Source organism: Melitaea cinxia, chromosome 8, assembly GCF_905220565.1.
Source record: "Melitaea cinxia chromosome 8, ilMelCinx1.1, whole genome shotgun sequence".
NCBI lineage: Eukaryota > Metazoa > Arthropoda > Insecta > Lepidoptera > Nymphalidae > Melitaea > Melitaea cinxia.
The window spans coordinates 15,004,405-15,023,498 of NC_059401.1; the positions used below are offsets into that span (position 1 = coordinate 15,004,405).

At 32.1% G+C, this 19,094-nt stretch overlaps 2 protein-coding genes across 2 annotated transcripts in view; one reads left to right on the forward strand and one right to left on the reverse strand.

The window, feature by feature from the left end:
• Nucleotides 1-8,356, forward strand: part of LOC123656071 (ATP-binding cassette sub-family G member 1-like) — a 28,743-nt gene extending 20,387 nt beyond the window's left edge. Inside the window, exons 2-10 of the mRNA XM_045591795.1 lie at nt 506-623; nt 2,429-2,618; nt 4,546-4,691; nt 5,051-5,289; nt 5,571-5,809; nt 6,178-6,346; nt 7,196-7,452; nt 7,594-7,817; nt 8,164-8,356. Of these exons, the coding sequence (XP_045447751.1) occupies nt 506-623; nt 2,429-2,618; nt 4,546-4,691; nt 5,051-5,289; nt 5,571-5,809; nt 6,178-6,346; nt 7,196-7,452; nt 7,594-7,817; nt 8,164-8,356 (1,775 nt within the window). The remainder of the gene's footprint in view (nt 1-505; nt 624-2,428; nt 2,619-4,545; nt 4,692-5,050; nt 5,290-5,570; nt 5,810-6,177; nt 6,347-7,195; nt 7,453-7,593; nt 7,818-8,163) is intronic.
• A 5,823-nt stretch (nt 8,357-14,179) lies between these two features.
• Nucleotides 14,180-19,094, reverse strand: part of LOC123655897 (polypeptide N-acetylgalactosaminyltransferase 2) — a 94,999-nt gene continuing 90,084 nt past the window's right edge. Inside the window, exons 7-10 of the mRNA XM_045591643.1 lie at nt 18,173-18,351; nt 17,175-17,381; nt 15,760-15,932; nt 14,180-14,991 (exon numbers count right to left, since the gene is read on the reverse strand). Coding sequence (XP_045447599.1) covers nt 14,720-14,991; nt 15,760-15,932; nt 17,175-17,381; nt 18,173-18,351 — 831 coding nt within the window. The 3' untranslated portion in view covers nt 14,180-14,719. The remainder of the gene's footprint in view (nt 14,992-15,759; nt 15,933-17,174; nt 17,382-18,172; nt 18,352-19,094) is intronic.

The window sequence follows — 19,094 nt, forward strand, 5'->3', positions numbered from 1 at the left end:
AAAGCCAGCAGTTGGATGGTTATCCGCCATCTGTTGGCCTTTTAAGTTCCAAGGTGGTAGGAAAACTGTGTTATCCCTTAGTCGGCTCTTACGAACCCACGGGAAGAGTGGGGTGGCTATATTCTTTACCGTAGCCACACTTCCATTCTAATACGTAAAGATAACAGTCATTAATTTCAATTTAGTTTTTATAGCGTAATTTTTATAAAGCTCTAAAAATATCTTTATGATTTGTTTTCAAATCAAATTCAAAGTCCAGGCTGAATATAAATACAAACGTAATCCTTATTTTATCCTAAAAACTGAAGTAATAAATGAAGTTAAATTTAAAATTACTACTAAAATTATTACGAAACTACTAAAATTATTACGAAAAAAAAAACTCAATTAATAATTTTCGTAAGCCTGAGATGTTAGTATAATCATTTGAATAAAAATAAAAAGGAAAATAAAAAGATGCATCTATTTTATGATACAAAATACAGATTATATTATTTTGTTACAGCTTCAAAACTTATATTAAGAGGAATCAATGGGGAGTTTAAGTCTGGACAGCTGACGGCGATCCTTGGCCCTTCCGGTGCTGGCAAGAGCACGTTGCTTAACATACTAGCAGGATATAGGTGATTTTAATGTTATCATACATATAACTCTTCTAACTGAGGTAGAGCACAGCAGGAATTTCCTGCTCAAAATCTGGAGCAGCCCGACTGGGGTAGTACCTCGACCTTACAGAAGATCACAGCTAAATAATACTGTTTTCAAGCAGTATTGTGTTCCTGTTGGTGAGTAAGGTGACCAGAGCTCCTGGGGGGATTGGGGATGGGGTCGGCAACGCGCTTGGGATGCTTCTGGTGTTGCAGGTGTCTATAAGCTACGGTAATCGCTTACCATCAGGTGAGCCGTACGCTTGTTTGCCGACCTAGTGTTATAAAAAAAAATGAAATTGAATTGTCTGTCTGTGATTTCAAAATAACTGTATATTTTTAATTCAAAGAAACGGTTTTAAATTTTTTGTTTGTTTGTATAGTTTTAATCGACATAAGAAGGTGCATGTTAGTTTGACTGTATATTCTCGTAATATGCAGCGTGCCTGTTGTATTATTTATTTCATGTTCAATTGTACATATATTAAAAATATAAGATAGGTAATTGACTAGCCCGTTAGCGCAGTCAGTCTCCCTGTTTTTCTGCCCCGGGTATATATATATATATATATATATATATATATATATATATATATATATATATATATATATATATATATATATATTTGTATACGTATTATTTTTATGTATATATATATTGAAAATAAAACATGTGCAGCTATATCAGTCATCTGTTCCTATAATACAAGCCGTAGGAACAGACGACCCTGTGTTTGTCTTTTAAAATATATATTTATACTTATTACATAATTATATCGCTCAATTTGAATACAGCTACAATAGTATGATTATAGTTTCATTATAGGTCTATTGATTAGTTACAATTATACCGACACTTTAGTTTCTTTGCATTCCTCGTAATAATTGACACGTGCAAAAAATTACAAGACTCTGTTATGTTCTAAGCATTTCCCGGTAGACTATTTATAATTCTTTTGTTTTTTTTTTTATACAACTAGTTCGGCGAACAAGCGTGCGGCTCACGTGATGGTAAGCGATTACCGTAGCTTGTAGACGTCTATAACACCAGATGCATTGCAAGCGCATTGCCGACTCTACCCCCAATCCTCCCAGGAGTTCTGGTCACCTAACTTACCACAGGAACACAACACTGCTTGAAATCAGTGTTATTTAGCAATGATCTTCTGTAAGGTCGAGGTAATTCCCCAGTCGGGATGCTCTGGATTTTGAGCAGGACCTTTCCTGCTGTGCCCTTAACTCAGTATAAAAATATAGTATTCTATAATCAATCTAGGTCTTAGATATTTATAATAGCTATTCACTTTACTCTTTAGTAACCTTTAAATAATAGAAAGGACGTAATCCATAAATATAATATAACTCCAAATACTACATTATTTTTTATTCTGAGCGTAAGAATCAGCCGTTAATCATTCTAAGCCCGACCTCCTTCATAGAACATAAAATACATATGAATTGTGAATTATATAAAACCACAGCCATTGATATGCTGTTATGTTCAATTTACTTTAAATAGTTGCAGATATACTCTATTAAGACCTGTTTATGCTCAGGAAATCTCAGTATCGCTGACTCTAATATGTATCTCATATCTCCATAACAATGTTTTTATTAGAGCGACCAAAGAAGCTAGATTTCTTGGATTTAGCCAAAATTTTCGTATGATTTACGTATGAAGTGTTTTTTGAGTGCTTGTAAAAATGTAGATCAAATTGCTAGTGTAAAATAATTTTTGAAACAAGCATAATAGGAATAATTTTATTTTTATCATATTAAAGGGTGAACGGCGCGTCGGGCCTCATAACCACGAATGGCGAATCGAGAGACTTAAAATTATTCAGAAAATTATCCAGATATATCATGCAAGATGATTTGCTGCAGCCTCTCATTACAGTGCAGGAAGCTATGACGATAGCCGCTGACTTGAAACTTGGAAATGACATGAACAAGGAGACTAAGACTATAATAGTCAGTATACTTGAACCATATACACAAAACACACACACAAATACATATATACGTATACAGGCGAGTGCACTGTCATATGCACACGCAGCCGCAAACGCGCACGTACATTAATTTGTACTCTCAATGTGCGTGCGTGTGTCAGCTCATCGTAAAAGTTCTGTATTTTTCAATAAGGCCATGTCGGTTATCTGTCTGCAAAGCTTCGCTATTACGCCTTTAAAGATGAGTGTTTAAATTACACCTACTGTTTTAATCGAATAAGTAGCAGCGTTATGTTTTTGTCTTCTAATATAAATATTGTATTATTTTAATGTTAAATTATTTTGCATCACTAAAAGGCAGTTTCTGTAATATATCAAAATAGAAAGTTCGGTAACCTTACAAAAATTGGAAATATAATTATAATTAAGACTAGGCTACGGTTATTACAACACTTAACAGTGGGGTTTCGTATTGATCTTATCCCAAGGCATGCAATAATTCACTTGACGTAAATGATTGTTTTGGTAGTTTCGAAACTATTGGCACATTGTATTTTAACAATAGTTAAGCGTTAACGTTAGTACTATATTAATAGACCCCTCTTTTATGGAAAAGGAAGGCAGATAAGAATGGAACTTAATACGTCTCGCTGCTCTACTGTGGAGAGGATTCATCTTATAATTTATGGTTCTAGGAAGTTTAATAAATTTATTAGATTATGTACACCTACCTAGGTGTAATTGAAAGTATTTATTTATTATTTATATGTTTCTATAGGTATGTATAATGTTTTCCCCTTCTTTTGTGTGTGTATCGTGTAGGCTTCGTTTAGGAAATATGCATACATTTTATTTATACGCTGTAATATATATTTTTTTGTATATCTTATAAACATTTCTGATAGTGAGTTCGATATGAAACGCCATCTATTGATGAGTAGTATAAAGTTTTGTGATTCGTATCGTACGATGTATTGCGTATCCGATGCTAATATTTTTTTATTTTAAATTATAAGTTTAAAAAAATGGTTAAAAATAGTAATAAAAAAAATATAGTTTGAACTATTTTGAAATAATTAACATAGAACTGTTTAAATAATCTATACTAATATTGTAAAGAGGGAAGATTTGATTATTTGTTTGCCTTGAATAGGCTTCGAAACTACTGAACTGATTTGAAAAATTCTTTCACTGTTGCGAAGTACACCATCGGCGGGTGACATATGCTATATTACATTTTCAAAAAAATTAGGGAAAAAAAATTTGAAATGTTTGTTAAATACCCGTGCGAAGCCAGGGCGGGATGCTAGTTTTTTTATATAATTCTAAACTAAAACAGGCGTCTTTTTTGTTTTTTATGCCTTTTATTACTAAAAATTAAACTAAAAAAGCAAACTAAAAAAATATTGTAATAATTGGAAGTGGTAACTAATTGGAATGAATTAATGTTCCGTATTGAACTAAAACAGATAGATAAAATTACTTAATTAAAAGATACTTCTCTACTCCGTTAATCAACTTCGATCCTTACTTGATATGAATTAGAAAGGATATGTACAAAATAAGTGACTCAAATTACAAGGGAAACGGTTCTATGGTTATAGCTTTTAATTTAAGGAAACCAAATATAGTTCTCCTACATGGGGAAAGAGGCCTATGCCCAGTAGTGGGATAATACAGGCTGAAGTACAGTGGTCGTAGCAACTGGCTGTAGTGTTAGCGGTTGGAGGTCTCAGTTATTATAAAAGTTTATACAGACTGTGCAATTTATTAGTAGACTAGCGTTTTTGCCTTCTTCTCTGTGCTTATTTTGTATTCTGCGATATAGAATTTCATTCTACTGGGGACAGTTGAGTGCAAGTCACTTTTTTACAAGTTACTATCCAAATACTAGTGGCCTATAATTTAAAAATATGCAGTAGAGTGATTAAGACTAATAATTTCAGGTAGAAGAAATAATTCATTTGTTAAGATTAAGCAAGGCGAGGAACACATCGAGCGAGCGATTATCTGGCGGTGAACGGAAGCGATTATCTATCGCTCTAGAGTTGCTCAACAATCCACCGGTTATCTTCCTCGATGAACCAACAACGTCAGTACTGTTATAGTTTTATGTAATTGAAATTTGTCTAATATATGACACAGTTCGTTGGTAAAGTTAAGATAATTTTGGCACTAATGATAACTAACTGAATTAAATTAAAGAAAGCTTTCTGATCATTTACATTTGTCTAGATTGTTCACCTTTTTTCCTGGGTTTATAGCTTTCCGTGGTTGTATAAATTTTTATTTCTTATAGCTTTTCTTAATAAAAAACCGCACTTATATAATTTAAATCCAATTCTTTGTTAATCCCGTAATTTAAGCGTCTTAATTTTAGATCTTACTAATATTTCACTATATAATGTACAAATACATGTAAAGCCTACAGTATCACGTTTTCAATTTCAGTGGTCTAGATGACGTAGCATCATCAACATGCGTGTCGCTTCTAAAACGAGTAGCCCGAGGTGGTCGAACAGTCATTTGTTCCTTACACACCCCATCTGCAAGAATATTCTCAGTATTTGACCATGTATACGTAGTCGCTGATGGTAAATGCGCGTATCAAGGAACTTCGGCCGGAGTTATACCATTTTTGAAGGAGCTACACTTACCTTGTCCGAAGACGTACAATCCAGCTGATTTCAGTAAGTCGTTAACGTTTCTTTGCAAAATACATAGTTGCGCTGTATCTGATCTGATCGCGTACTTAGCTATTATTTCAATCGTCAGAACAATTTTCTACTGTGTATATGTTTATTATTTGATTTTCATTTAGATAACCCCTTTGCAAGTAATGTTTATAGTTCTTTGTGACGGTTCTCTTATTCAGCAAACAATATGCATCTATTTAAGAAGACAATTTTAGTAGTTAATCTAACGAAGATAAGTCATTATATATAGGTGATTAATCCTGTAACATTTTCAGTTATAGAAGTATCAAGTGGAGAATATGGCTTTCATACAGATAAAATGGTGACTGCAATTGATAATGGCAGAAGTCAGAGGTGGAGGAACTATTCAATAGAAGATAACAACGAGGACGTAGAACTTGAAGAGTTAAACACAGGAGTGATAGAGAGACACAATTACAAGTACGAGAGTACACCATGTCAACAGTTCAATGTACTTTTACGACGGATGTTCCTGCAGACAATTAGGAATAAAGTATGTATGAAAATTTGGTACAGATTCTGATTTGGGTTACGAACTTAAACTAAACTTTAATAGAGATTTTAATTGGGAAATCGTTATTGACATTAAATTTTAGATTTGTAATAAATAGCCTATAAGATTTAATAAAAAAGGTTTTTCATACGTCAAGAATCAACTTCTTTTATTTTCGTGTTCATGTCCTAACATCCTGAAATAAGTGCACTCAATAAACACAAAAACTCTTTTACTTTCTCATACATTATAATAAATTGCAAGAAATAAATGTTTCTGTTATACTTATTGATGTTTTAGTACTAGTTTGGATTCTAAATCCGATAACTATTGTCAGCCTAGCTTAGATTTTATTTTCATTTTTTCAGGGCTATCTCTGGTTGCGAGTTGGACTCCACGTATTTCTGGGCGTGGTCGTTGGTGCATTATTTAATCAAATGGGTTACGATGCGTCCAAGGCTTTATTCAACTTCGGATTTTGCTATGCCTCGATCATCGTTATGTTGTATACGACAATGATGCCTGTACTACTAGCATGTATGTAATTACTCTTAATTTGACTGCGTTTGTGTACTATGTTATTTTTTTGTTTACTTATGACTCCTTATTCTTGAATTACAAAAACAATTACAGTATCTCTTGTGTGTTTTAGTTTATTTTGACAACGCGTTGACGCAGCGGTTACAGCACTGCCTGTTGCGCTGGCGATTGCGGGTTCGATCCCCGCTCACGACAGACATTTCTACTGTCCATATAGATGTTTGTCGTGATCTGGGTGTTTGCGTGTGTGTTCCCCCGACACGGGAGAAAACTCTACTGGGGACCGTTGAGTGTGAAGCGTTAACTTTGTAATCTTTCTTTCTTTTGACCTATTTATTTAGGTTTTAGCGTTAAATTTTTCAATTGAACTGCACTGAAGAGTATATTTTTGTAAAAGATATATTGTAAAGATTATTTTGAAAAATAATATTACTAAAACATAATTATGGTAATACTTATCCTGTTTACATACATTTTTAAAGTGTACTATTTAATATTATTTCTAACGATTGACGTTTTTCATTTTCTAAGTATACATTTATTGCATCGGCTATTGTTCTTTTAAGAATAATATTAGGAAAGGAATCTTTTGTTTTGCAAAATTTTTACTAATTTCGTATTTTGTTTTCATTGTCTCAGCTCTTATAATTTTATTTATTTATTTAATGAATGACCTTTTACGTAAATAAGACGCATAGCCTAAAAGGTTATTTAAATGTCAATAAACAAATTTAGGTAATTTTGTTATTGTTAATAAACAGAGACAATTAATAATTGATTGAATTATTAATCTACATTATGTGTTTCTATGTTTCTTTATTTTAGCAGTATCTTTTTTTTTTTCAGATCCATCAGAGGTGTTGCTCGTCAAGCGAGAATATTTTAATAGATGGTATGGCTTGAAGCCGTATTATGCAGCCTTAGTAGTCTCACGCATTCCAGCTACTATATTCTTCTGCCTAATTTACCTCGTTTTAGCCTATCCTATGACGTCACAGCCCATGGAACTATCCAGAGTGTCAATGTTCGTCACGACCTGTATTCTGGTGGCTTTAATATCAGAATCAATGGGGACGCTGATATCGTCGATGTTGAGTGTAGTGGTAATATTATTATTACCAATTATTTTTTTATTTATGAGTTTCTAATAGCAGTCAGCTTATCAAAGGCATCATTTAGTTTACAAGAAGTGCGATAATTTACTACTAAACAACTTCTATTTTAAGTAAAAAATGTTTTTTCAGAATTCAATGTTCGTTGGACCGGTGGCGGCAGTACCGCTGATGCTGTTGGCGGTATACGGTATGGGTAGTGGGGACGAAGCTCCTCCGCTCATCTGGCGGCTGGCTCGCTCCTGCTCCTTCATGAGGTACGGCCTCGAGGGCCTCGTAATAGCCATTTACGGACCTCCAAGAGACGATCTCATATGTCCTGAAGATGTTGCGTATTGTGAATACAAAAACGTGAAGTGAGTATGACTTAAAACTTATTTAATATATTTATTTTTTATATACAGATCGGATGAAAGTAAGAGAAAAATTGGTCAAATAGTAGAAGTAGCGTACGCACAGGTTAGGTTTTTAATTTCGCGATATAAGATACACGTTTTACGTACGCAAAATTATTTTGTACATAATAATATATCTTGTACATATCTTGTGCTTTTCTATCACTACTAACTCTTCAAGATCTGCGTGGATGGTCTTCACAAAGTTTCTGATTCAAATATACATTTATCGATTCATGGGTGCTCTGTAGTTGATAAAATTCATCTGTCTCTATAAAAAAACCTTACTATTTACGTAATATTTCAGGTACTTCGTGAAACTGATGGGAATGGCCGACGTATCGATTCCAATTGTTTTTAGTATGTTAGTAATTATGTTACTAGCTATGAACCTTGGAGCATACTACCTTTTGAGGCAGAGGTTATCTCCAAACTACGCCTTCAGAGCTATTAAGGTTATAGGAAGATTCATTAAATCTAGAATGAGTGTCGCGGTGTAGTTTTAATACTATTAATGTTTGCTGTACTTTAAGAAGATGTATTCTAAGTCCCAAGTTATAGCGGTTTAAGTTATACCATTTAAATTTTTTTAAATATTTTTGGCACCTACTCTTGATAGAGTAATTTGTCAGTATTCTTTTAAACAGCCCCCAGTAGGATTTTTTCCTGTGTCCTGGTCTCCAGAAACACACACAATACACGAGCACAAACACCCAGATCACGACAAACGTCTATATGGCCAATACAAATGTATGTCATATGCGGAGATCGAACCCGCGACCGCAAGAGTAACAACCCGTACTGTAATCGCGATGTGTCCTCAATGGTATGAAACTAATATTGTTTAATGTCAGTAAGAAATATAATGTGTCATTTTGTTTTATAATTATGACGTAGTTTAAAATTCTGAATAAATTTGGCTTACTGCATTTCCTGGATTTATTTATAAGGGTTTTTAGGTAACAAAGTAAAAGCTGCTGCTCTTTTGCCTTTATTTTTAACCCTTTATTATATCAATGAATAAAATTAAATAATAAAGATAAAAGAGGATATTTTGATATTTATACAGGAAAGAAATACTCTTGAAAGAGAGACGCGCTTTGTTTTGCATGTTTTTACTGTCTTTTCCTAAAAGTTAAAGTTGGAACGCATTACGTCTTTTCGTAAAATAATTAACGCGACAACTCACAGAACGGTACAAAGACTGCTTCACAATTCAATATCCATGTGTGTGTGAGTAAAAGCGCGTGGGCGCGTGTGTGTTTGTGTGTGTGTGACTGTGTGTGTATACACGACTACTACGACATATACGGATCATTATTGATATTTACGTGTCGAATTTTTTGCGTTTGTCACTCACCTAGTGCAGGGTAAGCGACGAGTCCTGTACTAAGACGAATTACTCTATTTGCTTTGACTTAATTTGGCATTGTTTTATTGACTTAGGATAGGGTATAAATTTAGCTAGTGACTTAATAATAAGAATAATTGTGATATTTAGATGTAAGTTTTTTAATTATACTTTTTATAAGCTTTATAAAAAAATACAGAAAAAAAAATAATACTGGATTTGTGTAGGAATGATATTTATTCAAATAAAATTATTATTATATCCGTTGAAGATAAAATCAATCTAAATTATATCAAAAATTAGTCTTCGGTTATTTTTTATTAATGTACAAATTTATTTAAAATCAAGTTTTAATTTTAAATTGTCGTAAATGGTGTTGAGACTGGTTTTTTTTATAACTGGTGTGTAATAAATATATTTTTAAATAATGTTTTTTATTTATTTTTATATAAAATAATTATTTATAATTTCAGGAATTCAGAAACACATGACACATGTGTACAAACATATCTGATTTAATAAAAATCTTTGTCATTTTGAAACCGCTACCGCATCAATCAAGATAGGCAATTAATTGGCCATTACATTTAATGGCTTAGTTAGAGCTGTGCCGAGGTATTTAAGGTAGGGCACAGCGGGGGATATCTTTTTTAAAATTTGGAGCAGCCCAATGGGGGACGTACGTTGGCTTTACAGAAGATCGGCTACGCAAATGTGGCTAAGCCGCTAAAAATAGTGTTGTATTCATGTGGTAAAGAAGTTAGCCAGAGCTGTTGGGAACTATCCACTTGCCATACGCTAGGAGGTCCATACGCTTTGTTTATAGTGCAAATAACATTAAAACTTGTTCTGTGGATGTAACACGTAATATTTAAGTAGGTTAACGATTTTTTTTTTCTATACAAAAATAGATAAAAAATGAATGAAACAAAACACATGTATGCAAAAATCATTTAATATTTAGTCAATTCGATATTCTCACTAAAATTAAATCACCATTTTATTAAAAATAAAATTAATTTTTCATAACGACTAGGACTAAATGAAGTATTAAGTCTTATAATACACGGATTCTTGTTTTCAGATATTTATCATATAGTTTATATCTATATCTTCTTACATATAAAATTTTCGTGTTACAATGTTAGTTAACATACTCCTCCGAAACCGCTCGACCGATTTTTATGAAATTTTGTGTGCATATTGGGTAGGTCTGAGAATCGGCCAACATTTATTTTTCATACCCCTAAGTTATAAGGGGGGGGGGGGGTATTAAGGGGGTTTATAACATGTATGGCAAAACAACCTTTGTGGGGTCAGCTAGTATGTATATATTGATTAAGACTCACAATACGCTGTCAGAAATTTCTGTAGTGACGTCATTCGCTTTTGACATTTATCAGAATTTTCTGACAATGTGTGGTCTCTAATTTGCATATATGCAAACTGCCATTTTATAAATTTTTCTTAGTCAGATATTGCTTTAGGATCTACGAAATTTACAACTGTCAAGATTTACAGTAATGGTGGTTTTTTAATGTGATGATTAATTCAGCAATAAATAATATGCTGTAAAAACTAACTAACTAACTTTTAGTGAAAAATTAACAAAATATGGCTGGATTTGAAGTTAGTTATGTGGCAATTTTTAATTATTTCATAATTTTATTAAGGAACATTTTCAACTGTTAAGTAACTTTTTATTCTTCCTATATATTTATATATAGACCTTATCTTTTTGCATTGTAAGGAGTTCTCTATGTGCCATAAGTGTAAATATTGACAATTGCGTCTGATCTTTAACATTTTTGCATTCTATCCTTGACAATAATTTTTATAATAATAAGTCATTAAATAGGAATATTATAATTAGATTGGCTGTAATAATTGTCGAGCAAGACGTAAAATAAAATTTTGTAAAGAATGAAATATTACGCTGCTTAGTATCTACTATTATTACGTTTTATTTTATTTATTTATTTATTTATCATTAATTCTTTAATTTATTAAACTAGTATTCATTATACGGCTATATTATATTAGTGTTACGTACGTGCTGTGTGGCTACGGCACTAAAGAATTTAGCCACCCCCTCTCTTCCCGTGGGTGTCGTAAGAGGCGACTAAGGGATAACACAGTTCCGCTACCATCTTGGAACTTAAGAAGCCGACCGATGGCGGGATAACCATCCAACTGCTGGCTTTGAAATGCACAGGCCGAAGACGGGCAGCAGCGTCTTCAGTGCGACAAAGCCAGTACTGCGGTCACCAACCCGCCTGCCCAGCGTGGTGACTATGGGCAAAACACATGAGTTCACGTTATTTTCGGCGTAAACTCGTCGAGGCCTATGTCCAGCAGTGGACTGTATAGGCTGTAATGATGATATATATATATATATATATATATATATATTGACAATACTTATTGTAGTCAAGTATACTATGGTTTAGAGACTACGTCAGAGCAGAGCAGATATGGAATGAAGTTCGACAATACGGTTAGAAAATAGTAGCTGTTCACCTATTGAGAATTCGTAAGTGTAATGTTTTCTATCCTTTGTACTGTTTGTTGGATTTTTTATTTTTATATAAAATTATAATTACGAGCATTTATAAAAAATGTATTACAAACTTCTTTTCTTGTTTCTTAGAACTCAGTAAAATTAAAAAAAAAAATATCTATAAATACTTACTATCATAAAAAATTGGACTGAATATATGGAACGTTAAGAATAAAAAATGTCAATTAATATTGTAAACTTAAACAAAAAATAATGTTATAACCATATAAACGTATACGTTTTATAAAATAATGCAATTGCGACAAAACTTTACGAGATAAATAATTGATTTTAAATTTATAGATCATTTCGATCATTTCCATATTTATTTATTTAGTACAAATTGAAATGGTATTTTTGGAATATTTTTAAATGTTAACAAATGTTATTGTTTATTCAAATTCTAAAAAAGTAATATGTAATTCATTTTTAAGTAAAAATAATAATCTAATTTTACAATATTTATAAGTTCGGATCACATTATCATCAAAAAAGAATTTTCGGATGTTCGTACCAGAAATTTTCCGACATAAGTAAAATGACACTTGAACGCTAAACGCGTTCGGGCGTTTTAACCTGGGAAAATTTCTGCTATTAGAACAAAACTTTTGATATGAATTAGGTTTAAAATTAAGAGAATGTCTCGCATAGCACATTCTTTTATAGGGTTTTTAAAATAAACAATACTTATATGAGATGGCAGTGCTGGGTTCTATGTAAATAGTTGATTGCAAATATATTTTTCAGTTACGTGGAAAAGTTTTGTACTTAATCTACATTTTTATTACTTTAAAATCTCTAATTATTCTAAAGTTTACTTTAAAATAGTTATTAGATAATTAGTGAATAATATTTAAGAAATGTCATATGTTGTTGATTACATTAATTTTTAAAATCGAATTAATGTCCAAGAATATACTCATAACAAATTATTTACATTAACATTTAAATAATAAAATATCTAAAAAATAAAACATAATAATATGAAATCGAATAAAATAATTAAAACATTTGTAAAAAATGCTAAAATAAATTTAGTTTAAATTAATTATAAAATATTTTTTTATTCTTAAAAATAATTTAGTTAACATTTTTATATTTAAAATTATATAAATAATGTCTATTGCGTAAAAAAAAACCTAATTCCTATTTACAATAACGTTGTACTGTAAGGCGAACGGAACGTTTATTTACAAAACATATAACACAAAAATATATTCGAGTGTTTTAAATTTGAATAATATCATTGAAATTACCAAATACTTTAAAATGAGTCAACGCAGCTATGATCGACCCATTCATAAATCTATAGTTATTGTTATATATGTGGTGGTTATTAATTTACTAAACTGGATTTTTATTTAATATTATAAATTATTTGAACGGCATAGACAAAAAATCGTGATAAAGCTTAAGAAAGCTTTATATTGAATTTACATAATGAAATTTGAGTATTTGTTTTATCATAATTTCGACATATATCTTGTGTATGGGGCTTAGAAATACACAAGAAAAACAAACATTTGTCATCATATAAATATTTGTCAATTGTGCCGATTGAACCGATCGATGTAACGGTTAGTTGTTGTAATCACTGCACCAACTAATTGTCATATACTAAGTATTTAAAAAAAAGATAAAAATTAACACGGGGTCAGAAATACCCCGTGATCATAAGTCATCGATAGCTGCGTTTATCTTTATTTTTTTTACTTCAAATCACTCAGCATTTATTCTGATTATTTATATACATTTTATCCACATTCCACATCCCCGGCACTTATATAATCTAATTATTTACATTATGGTAACTAAATTTTATAACCTTTATGTATATAAGGCGTTTGACTGCTAACTACGGCCTTTCAAATGGTGGGAGGGGTCCTGTGGGTGTTGTAGATCACCTTCACGCGAAAAAAGACAAACTCTTTTTGTAATTTTTCTTTATCTTAATATACATTCGAGCTAATCTTACAAGGTAGTTCTGCATAAACCCAATTAGCGTTAATGAAGCTATAATTTACGTCTCATCAAGGCCGGACCCATTATATGAAGGACCACAGTTAGTAATCGAACACCATATATATATAATAACATATAACATAATCACATGAATATGATTATATACAAATGTAGCTTTAAGTATACAAAGATTAATGTTTTAAGCAACTAAGTATTAGGAAACATATGATGAATATAAAGTGACAATGATGTAATATATATAAATTTATAACTTATGGTTTAATGATTATAATTAATATTTGAATACATATGGAATGCATATTTGTGATTAGAATTTTAATGTACTTAAAACTAAAAATTATTTTGTTCTTATTAATTATATAACTGATATTAAGTATGCCGTTTGATTATGATCAATATTCAAGGCACTTATTATATGTGTTAGGATCTGTGCCAAAGTAGTTTTTATGTGATTTTTAAGTCACACTTTTCATGTTCCTACAATTTATTGAAATATATAAAACGACTATTTTAATTTTTATATAATTAAAAAAAAAACCGAATAAATAACCGAATTGTTGAGTTTTACTATCATATTCTTGGAATGATGATTAAGGATATTTTAAGTTTAGACATATATTTATTTTTCCGAATTGAAATAATAAAAAAAAAATTTGAAATTAATATTTCAAAAGTAAATTCAATTAAATTTTCAGTACAGTTTAGTACCAATTCTTCAAAATTAAGTAAATTGTTGACGTCGTCAAACCGTTCCAAGTACAACGCAGATCTATCTAGACAAGCACTTAGAATGTTTAATAGTAGTAAGTTGTTCCAAATTCAAACTAAGTTCTATTTTCAAGAATGAAACTGTTGACTTCTCTTCGTGTCATTGTTCCGAGTAGAACGCACATCAACCCAGACTCGCAACTTAGAATGATCGATAGTAATAAGCGGCCGTATGCTTCAAATTTAAAATGCATTCGATTTTTAAAAAGTAAACTGTTGACTTATCTTATCATCGTCACACTGTTCCAAGTACAACGCGGGCCTGTCCGAGTCTAGGCACGCGCCGAGTTTGACGTGTCGTATAAGGGAGCCTTTACGTGTCCAGAGTTGGGAAGGGTCAGACGCATCGCAGGCGGCGAGTGCGGCGGTCATTTGGTCTTCTGCGACGGATACACAGAGACTATGGTGACGTATGAGACCGTTCTCGAAACGCCACTCTTGATTGCCACCGGTGTTGTGGCAGGGGTACATGCCTGAAATAAAAAAAAAACTTAAGTTATGTATACTAAAAGCATTTCAATATGATATTGTGTATGTCATAATGTAATAAATATTAATTACTTAACACTTGCCCTCAGCAGATTGAAATTATTTATAGGAGACCTAAAATAATCATAGTATAAATCTATAAAGACTAAGTTGATATTGTTGTGGGAATCGACCCCGACGCTACTACCTCAATATTTAAGATCACCTTAATACGAGGTAATAATAATAAAGGTAGCTGTTATTTTTTATGAAGGTGACCGTTGTGCACTTTTTGATGAGCACCAAACTTAAAATCTGCTGTGTGGTTACGGCATTAAAGAATACAGCCACCCCCTCTCTTTCCGTGGGTATCGTAAGAGGCGACTAAGGTATAAAACAGTTTCACTACCACCTTGGAACTTAAAAAGCCGACCGATGGCGGGATAACCATCCAACTACTGGCTTTGAAATACACAGGCCGAAGACGGGCAGCAGCGTCTTCGGTGCGACAAAGCCAGCCCTCCGATCACCAACCCGCCTGCCCAACATGGTGACTATGGCAAAACACATGAGTTCACCCCATTTTTGGCTCGAACTTGTGGAGGCCTATGTCCAGTAGTGGACTGCCATAGGCTGATGTGACGATGATATGATAAAACTTAAAATAATTGCATGCTGGACAAAGAGCATAAAAAATCGGGAAAATAGAATAGGAAAATGATTTTTACGTAATTTTATTTTCCAAGTAAAGTCGTTTGTTTTTCGTATCTTACCCAAAGTGCCGTCAACAAGGTGTCCCATGGTGTCAAGACACCTCGGTCCTTGTCTTATAGCAAAAGACGCTCCTCCTACAGCAGGAACTTGCAATTCTGGGTACACGTGTTCGAGATACCAACTGAATGGTTTGCAGTGCAACTTCTCTCGTATTGCAACACGTTCTGATATACTGTAAGGTGATATAACTTAAAGTTAGGTTCAAGTTTAAAAGTTTTTTATGTTCTAATGGAACAAAATATTGGTATTGATTTAGATTAAATTTTGTAGAGATATGAATTTTGAACAAAATAATCAGTGGCGCACCACAATCTTCTTTGATTTAATACTTATTCTTTTAAAATTATTTTTCGATACTTTTTGAGACACATTCGTGGGCTTTTTGTATATACTACAATTTAGGAAAATTGTACATAATAAGATTTAATCGAATAAAATATTTGTAAAAAAAGCTAGAAAAATTAATTTATTTAAAATCATTCAAATATTTTTTTATTCTTAAAATTAATTTAGTAAAAATTTGCATCGCACTAAATAAGTAATAATTATCACTTTACAAAATTACAAAAAAGTACGTGATACGTGATTTGAAATTAAACGAAAAACCGTCAATCATGTTGATGTTGTTTCAAAATTAAAGCCGTAGTATATATAATTTAAATAATTAATTAATTTACAAAAACAAAAGCAATAATATTTTTTTAAAATTGTTGATGCCGGTAGGACAAGCGATTATCTATAAAATGATATATTATTTATGTGAAGTAATTGTGAGGTTTTTTTTTTTTTTTCTAAAAAGAGAGGCAAACATCTTAACCTTAGCGTATATATGATATAAATAATGTCAATAACGTACAATAACGTTGTACTGTAAGGCGCCGTTCGTAACGTTTACTTAGAAAACATATAACACAAAAATATATTCGAGCTTTTTATATTTTTATAATAACATGATATTACCAAATTGTGGACTCTTTCTATATACTACAATTTAAAAAAAATTGTAGTAGACTCAAAATTTTTAATTTCAGAACAAAGGTAAATTAAGCTATTTGGGTTGTCTGGAAGAAATGGCTAAATAGCCATAAGTCCGCCCATTGTACTTCACAGACTATTTAGTCAAAAAACATTTGTTTTTTAAATGTGTTTAAAATGTAGTTGTGGTGTACAATAAAATATAAATAAATAAATAAATTCTTCTATAAATGACAAGCTAAAAACGTTACGGCCTAATCTGTTCCTCTTAAATATGTACTTTAATAAGGATACTTTTTCATGTAATGAGTGATCTAATCCTAATATGACCAAATTTTTTTTCAAAACATTACAATGTTAATTTAACCAACATATCCTGACTAAAAATTATAGCAATGTCATTGAAAGTTCATTTATTAATTAAAACATAAATACTCACTCTCCATAATTAACTTGTTTGGCAAGAGGTTGAGACCGGTAATAGAGTTCCTTGTAATCATCCATCCAGACTTCTGCGGCTCTTCTTGTGTTCCTAGCAAATACAGCGCCAGAGCCTCCCGGGAACGTGTACGGATGTCGTTTGCGGAACACGTGTCCGACGCGTGAGCATGGAACTATTTCCAGTGATCCACCACATTGCCAAACTCTGAAATAATTTACATTAATATAATTAGAAAATTTTATAATATAGAACCCAAAAAAATGTTTGGACAATGTCAAAATTGTTATATTATTTCATATTTAATTTCGCTACAAGCTAATAGATGGCGTTACGGGTCTTACCGAGTAATGTCACAAGATATAAATTCAAACCCATTCTGATTTATTGATTTTTTAACTTGTACAAAAAAATAATATCGGTATCTTTATTATATTATTATAACAGAACAACCATTAAATAGTATTTATGAAAATTTTAAGTAAGCTTGATAGAAATCAAAACAACACTAGGCATTTGATTGTGCTCTAGTTCGGAAGTCTTACTAGTGCTCCAATATTTATACGTTTCATTTAAATAATGCTCAGCGGGAAATATTTTGCCCACATTTCGCAGTAGCTCGACTGTACCTCACCCCGCCCTAAAAGTAGTGTATCTCAGCCTTAAAAAAGATCACATCTGAATCGTGCTCTAAAGTAGTAAGTATTGTGTTAGGCTATGGTATTCGATTACTATCACGTAAACCGTACGCTTGTTTGCTCTTTTATATCTAATATATAAAATTCTCGTGTCACAGTGTTGGTAACAATACTCCTCCGAAGCGGCTGGACCGATTTTTATGAAATTTTGTGTGCATATCAGGTAGGCCTGAGAATCGGTCGACATTTATTTTTCATACCCCTAAGTTATAAGGGGGTGGATATTAAGGGACGTTAATAACAAATATGGCAAAACAACGTTTGTGGGGTCGGCTAGTAGTATAATAAAAAAATACTTACCTAAACGAGATTTCCAAGTTTTCACCACCCCATACGTCCATCTTCATGTCGTATTTGCCTAACTTGTTGAAGTATTTTCTATCCATACTGAACAGTCCTCCAGCTATCATCGGGGTTCTTATCACTTGCGTTGGATCGCTGAGGCGAGTGCTGCGTTCAGCGTGTGATAGGTACTCCCACTGAGGAGACATCATTAAGAATTACGTAAATTAATTATAACTTTCATTTAATGGTTTTCAGTTGTGCCAGTGATTTAGCTTGTGTTCATTAGGACGTAGGAGGTGTGGCGCGAACTTGGGGAGGCCTATGTCCAGCAGTGGACTGCGATAGGCTGAAGTGATGAATTTCAATCAGGACAAAAAAAAAATTAAATTAAATACGATACTTTTTTAAAATCTAATCTCCAAAGATTCGTTATAAATATCTAGTTTAATAAGAATTATTATAACTAATAATATAAGTAATAGCTTAGTTACAGTTTTAATATCATGTATCAAGTTAGGAACGCTATACAAATTCACACGACATTCAATATTAGCACAGAGGTTCAGCGATTTTTAGATAGTAGAATATACTCTGATATTACAAAAGCGATCTATAATGGCATTCGACGATGCAATACTACTGTTAATTAAGCCGCAAACATCAATATCGTGGATATTATATCTACATGATCACGACTGAACATAACAATAACAGCACGATTTCGTCCACAGAATGACAAGACATAGTCATGTTGTGTTGGTAATAATAGGACTTGACTTTAATGATCATAATCATTGGGATTTGTCTTTTGGCATACGTTTCGATTATTCGATGCAGGTCGTGATAGCAAAACAAATAATTACTTTATCAATGGAAAAGTAAAATATTGCAATTCTATTTTACGTTGGCGACTTAAACTTAGTTCGGTTCAATATTC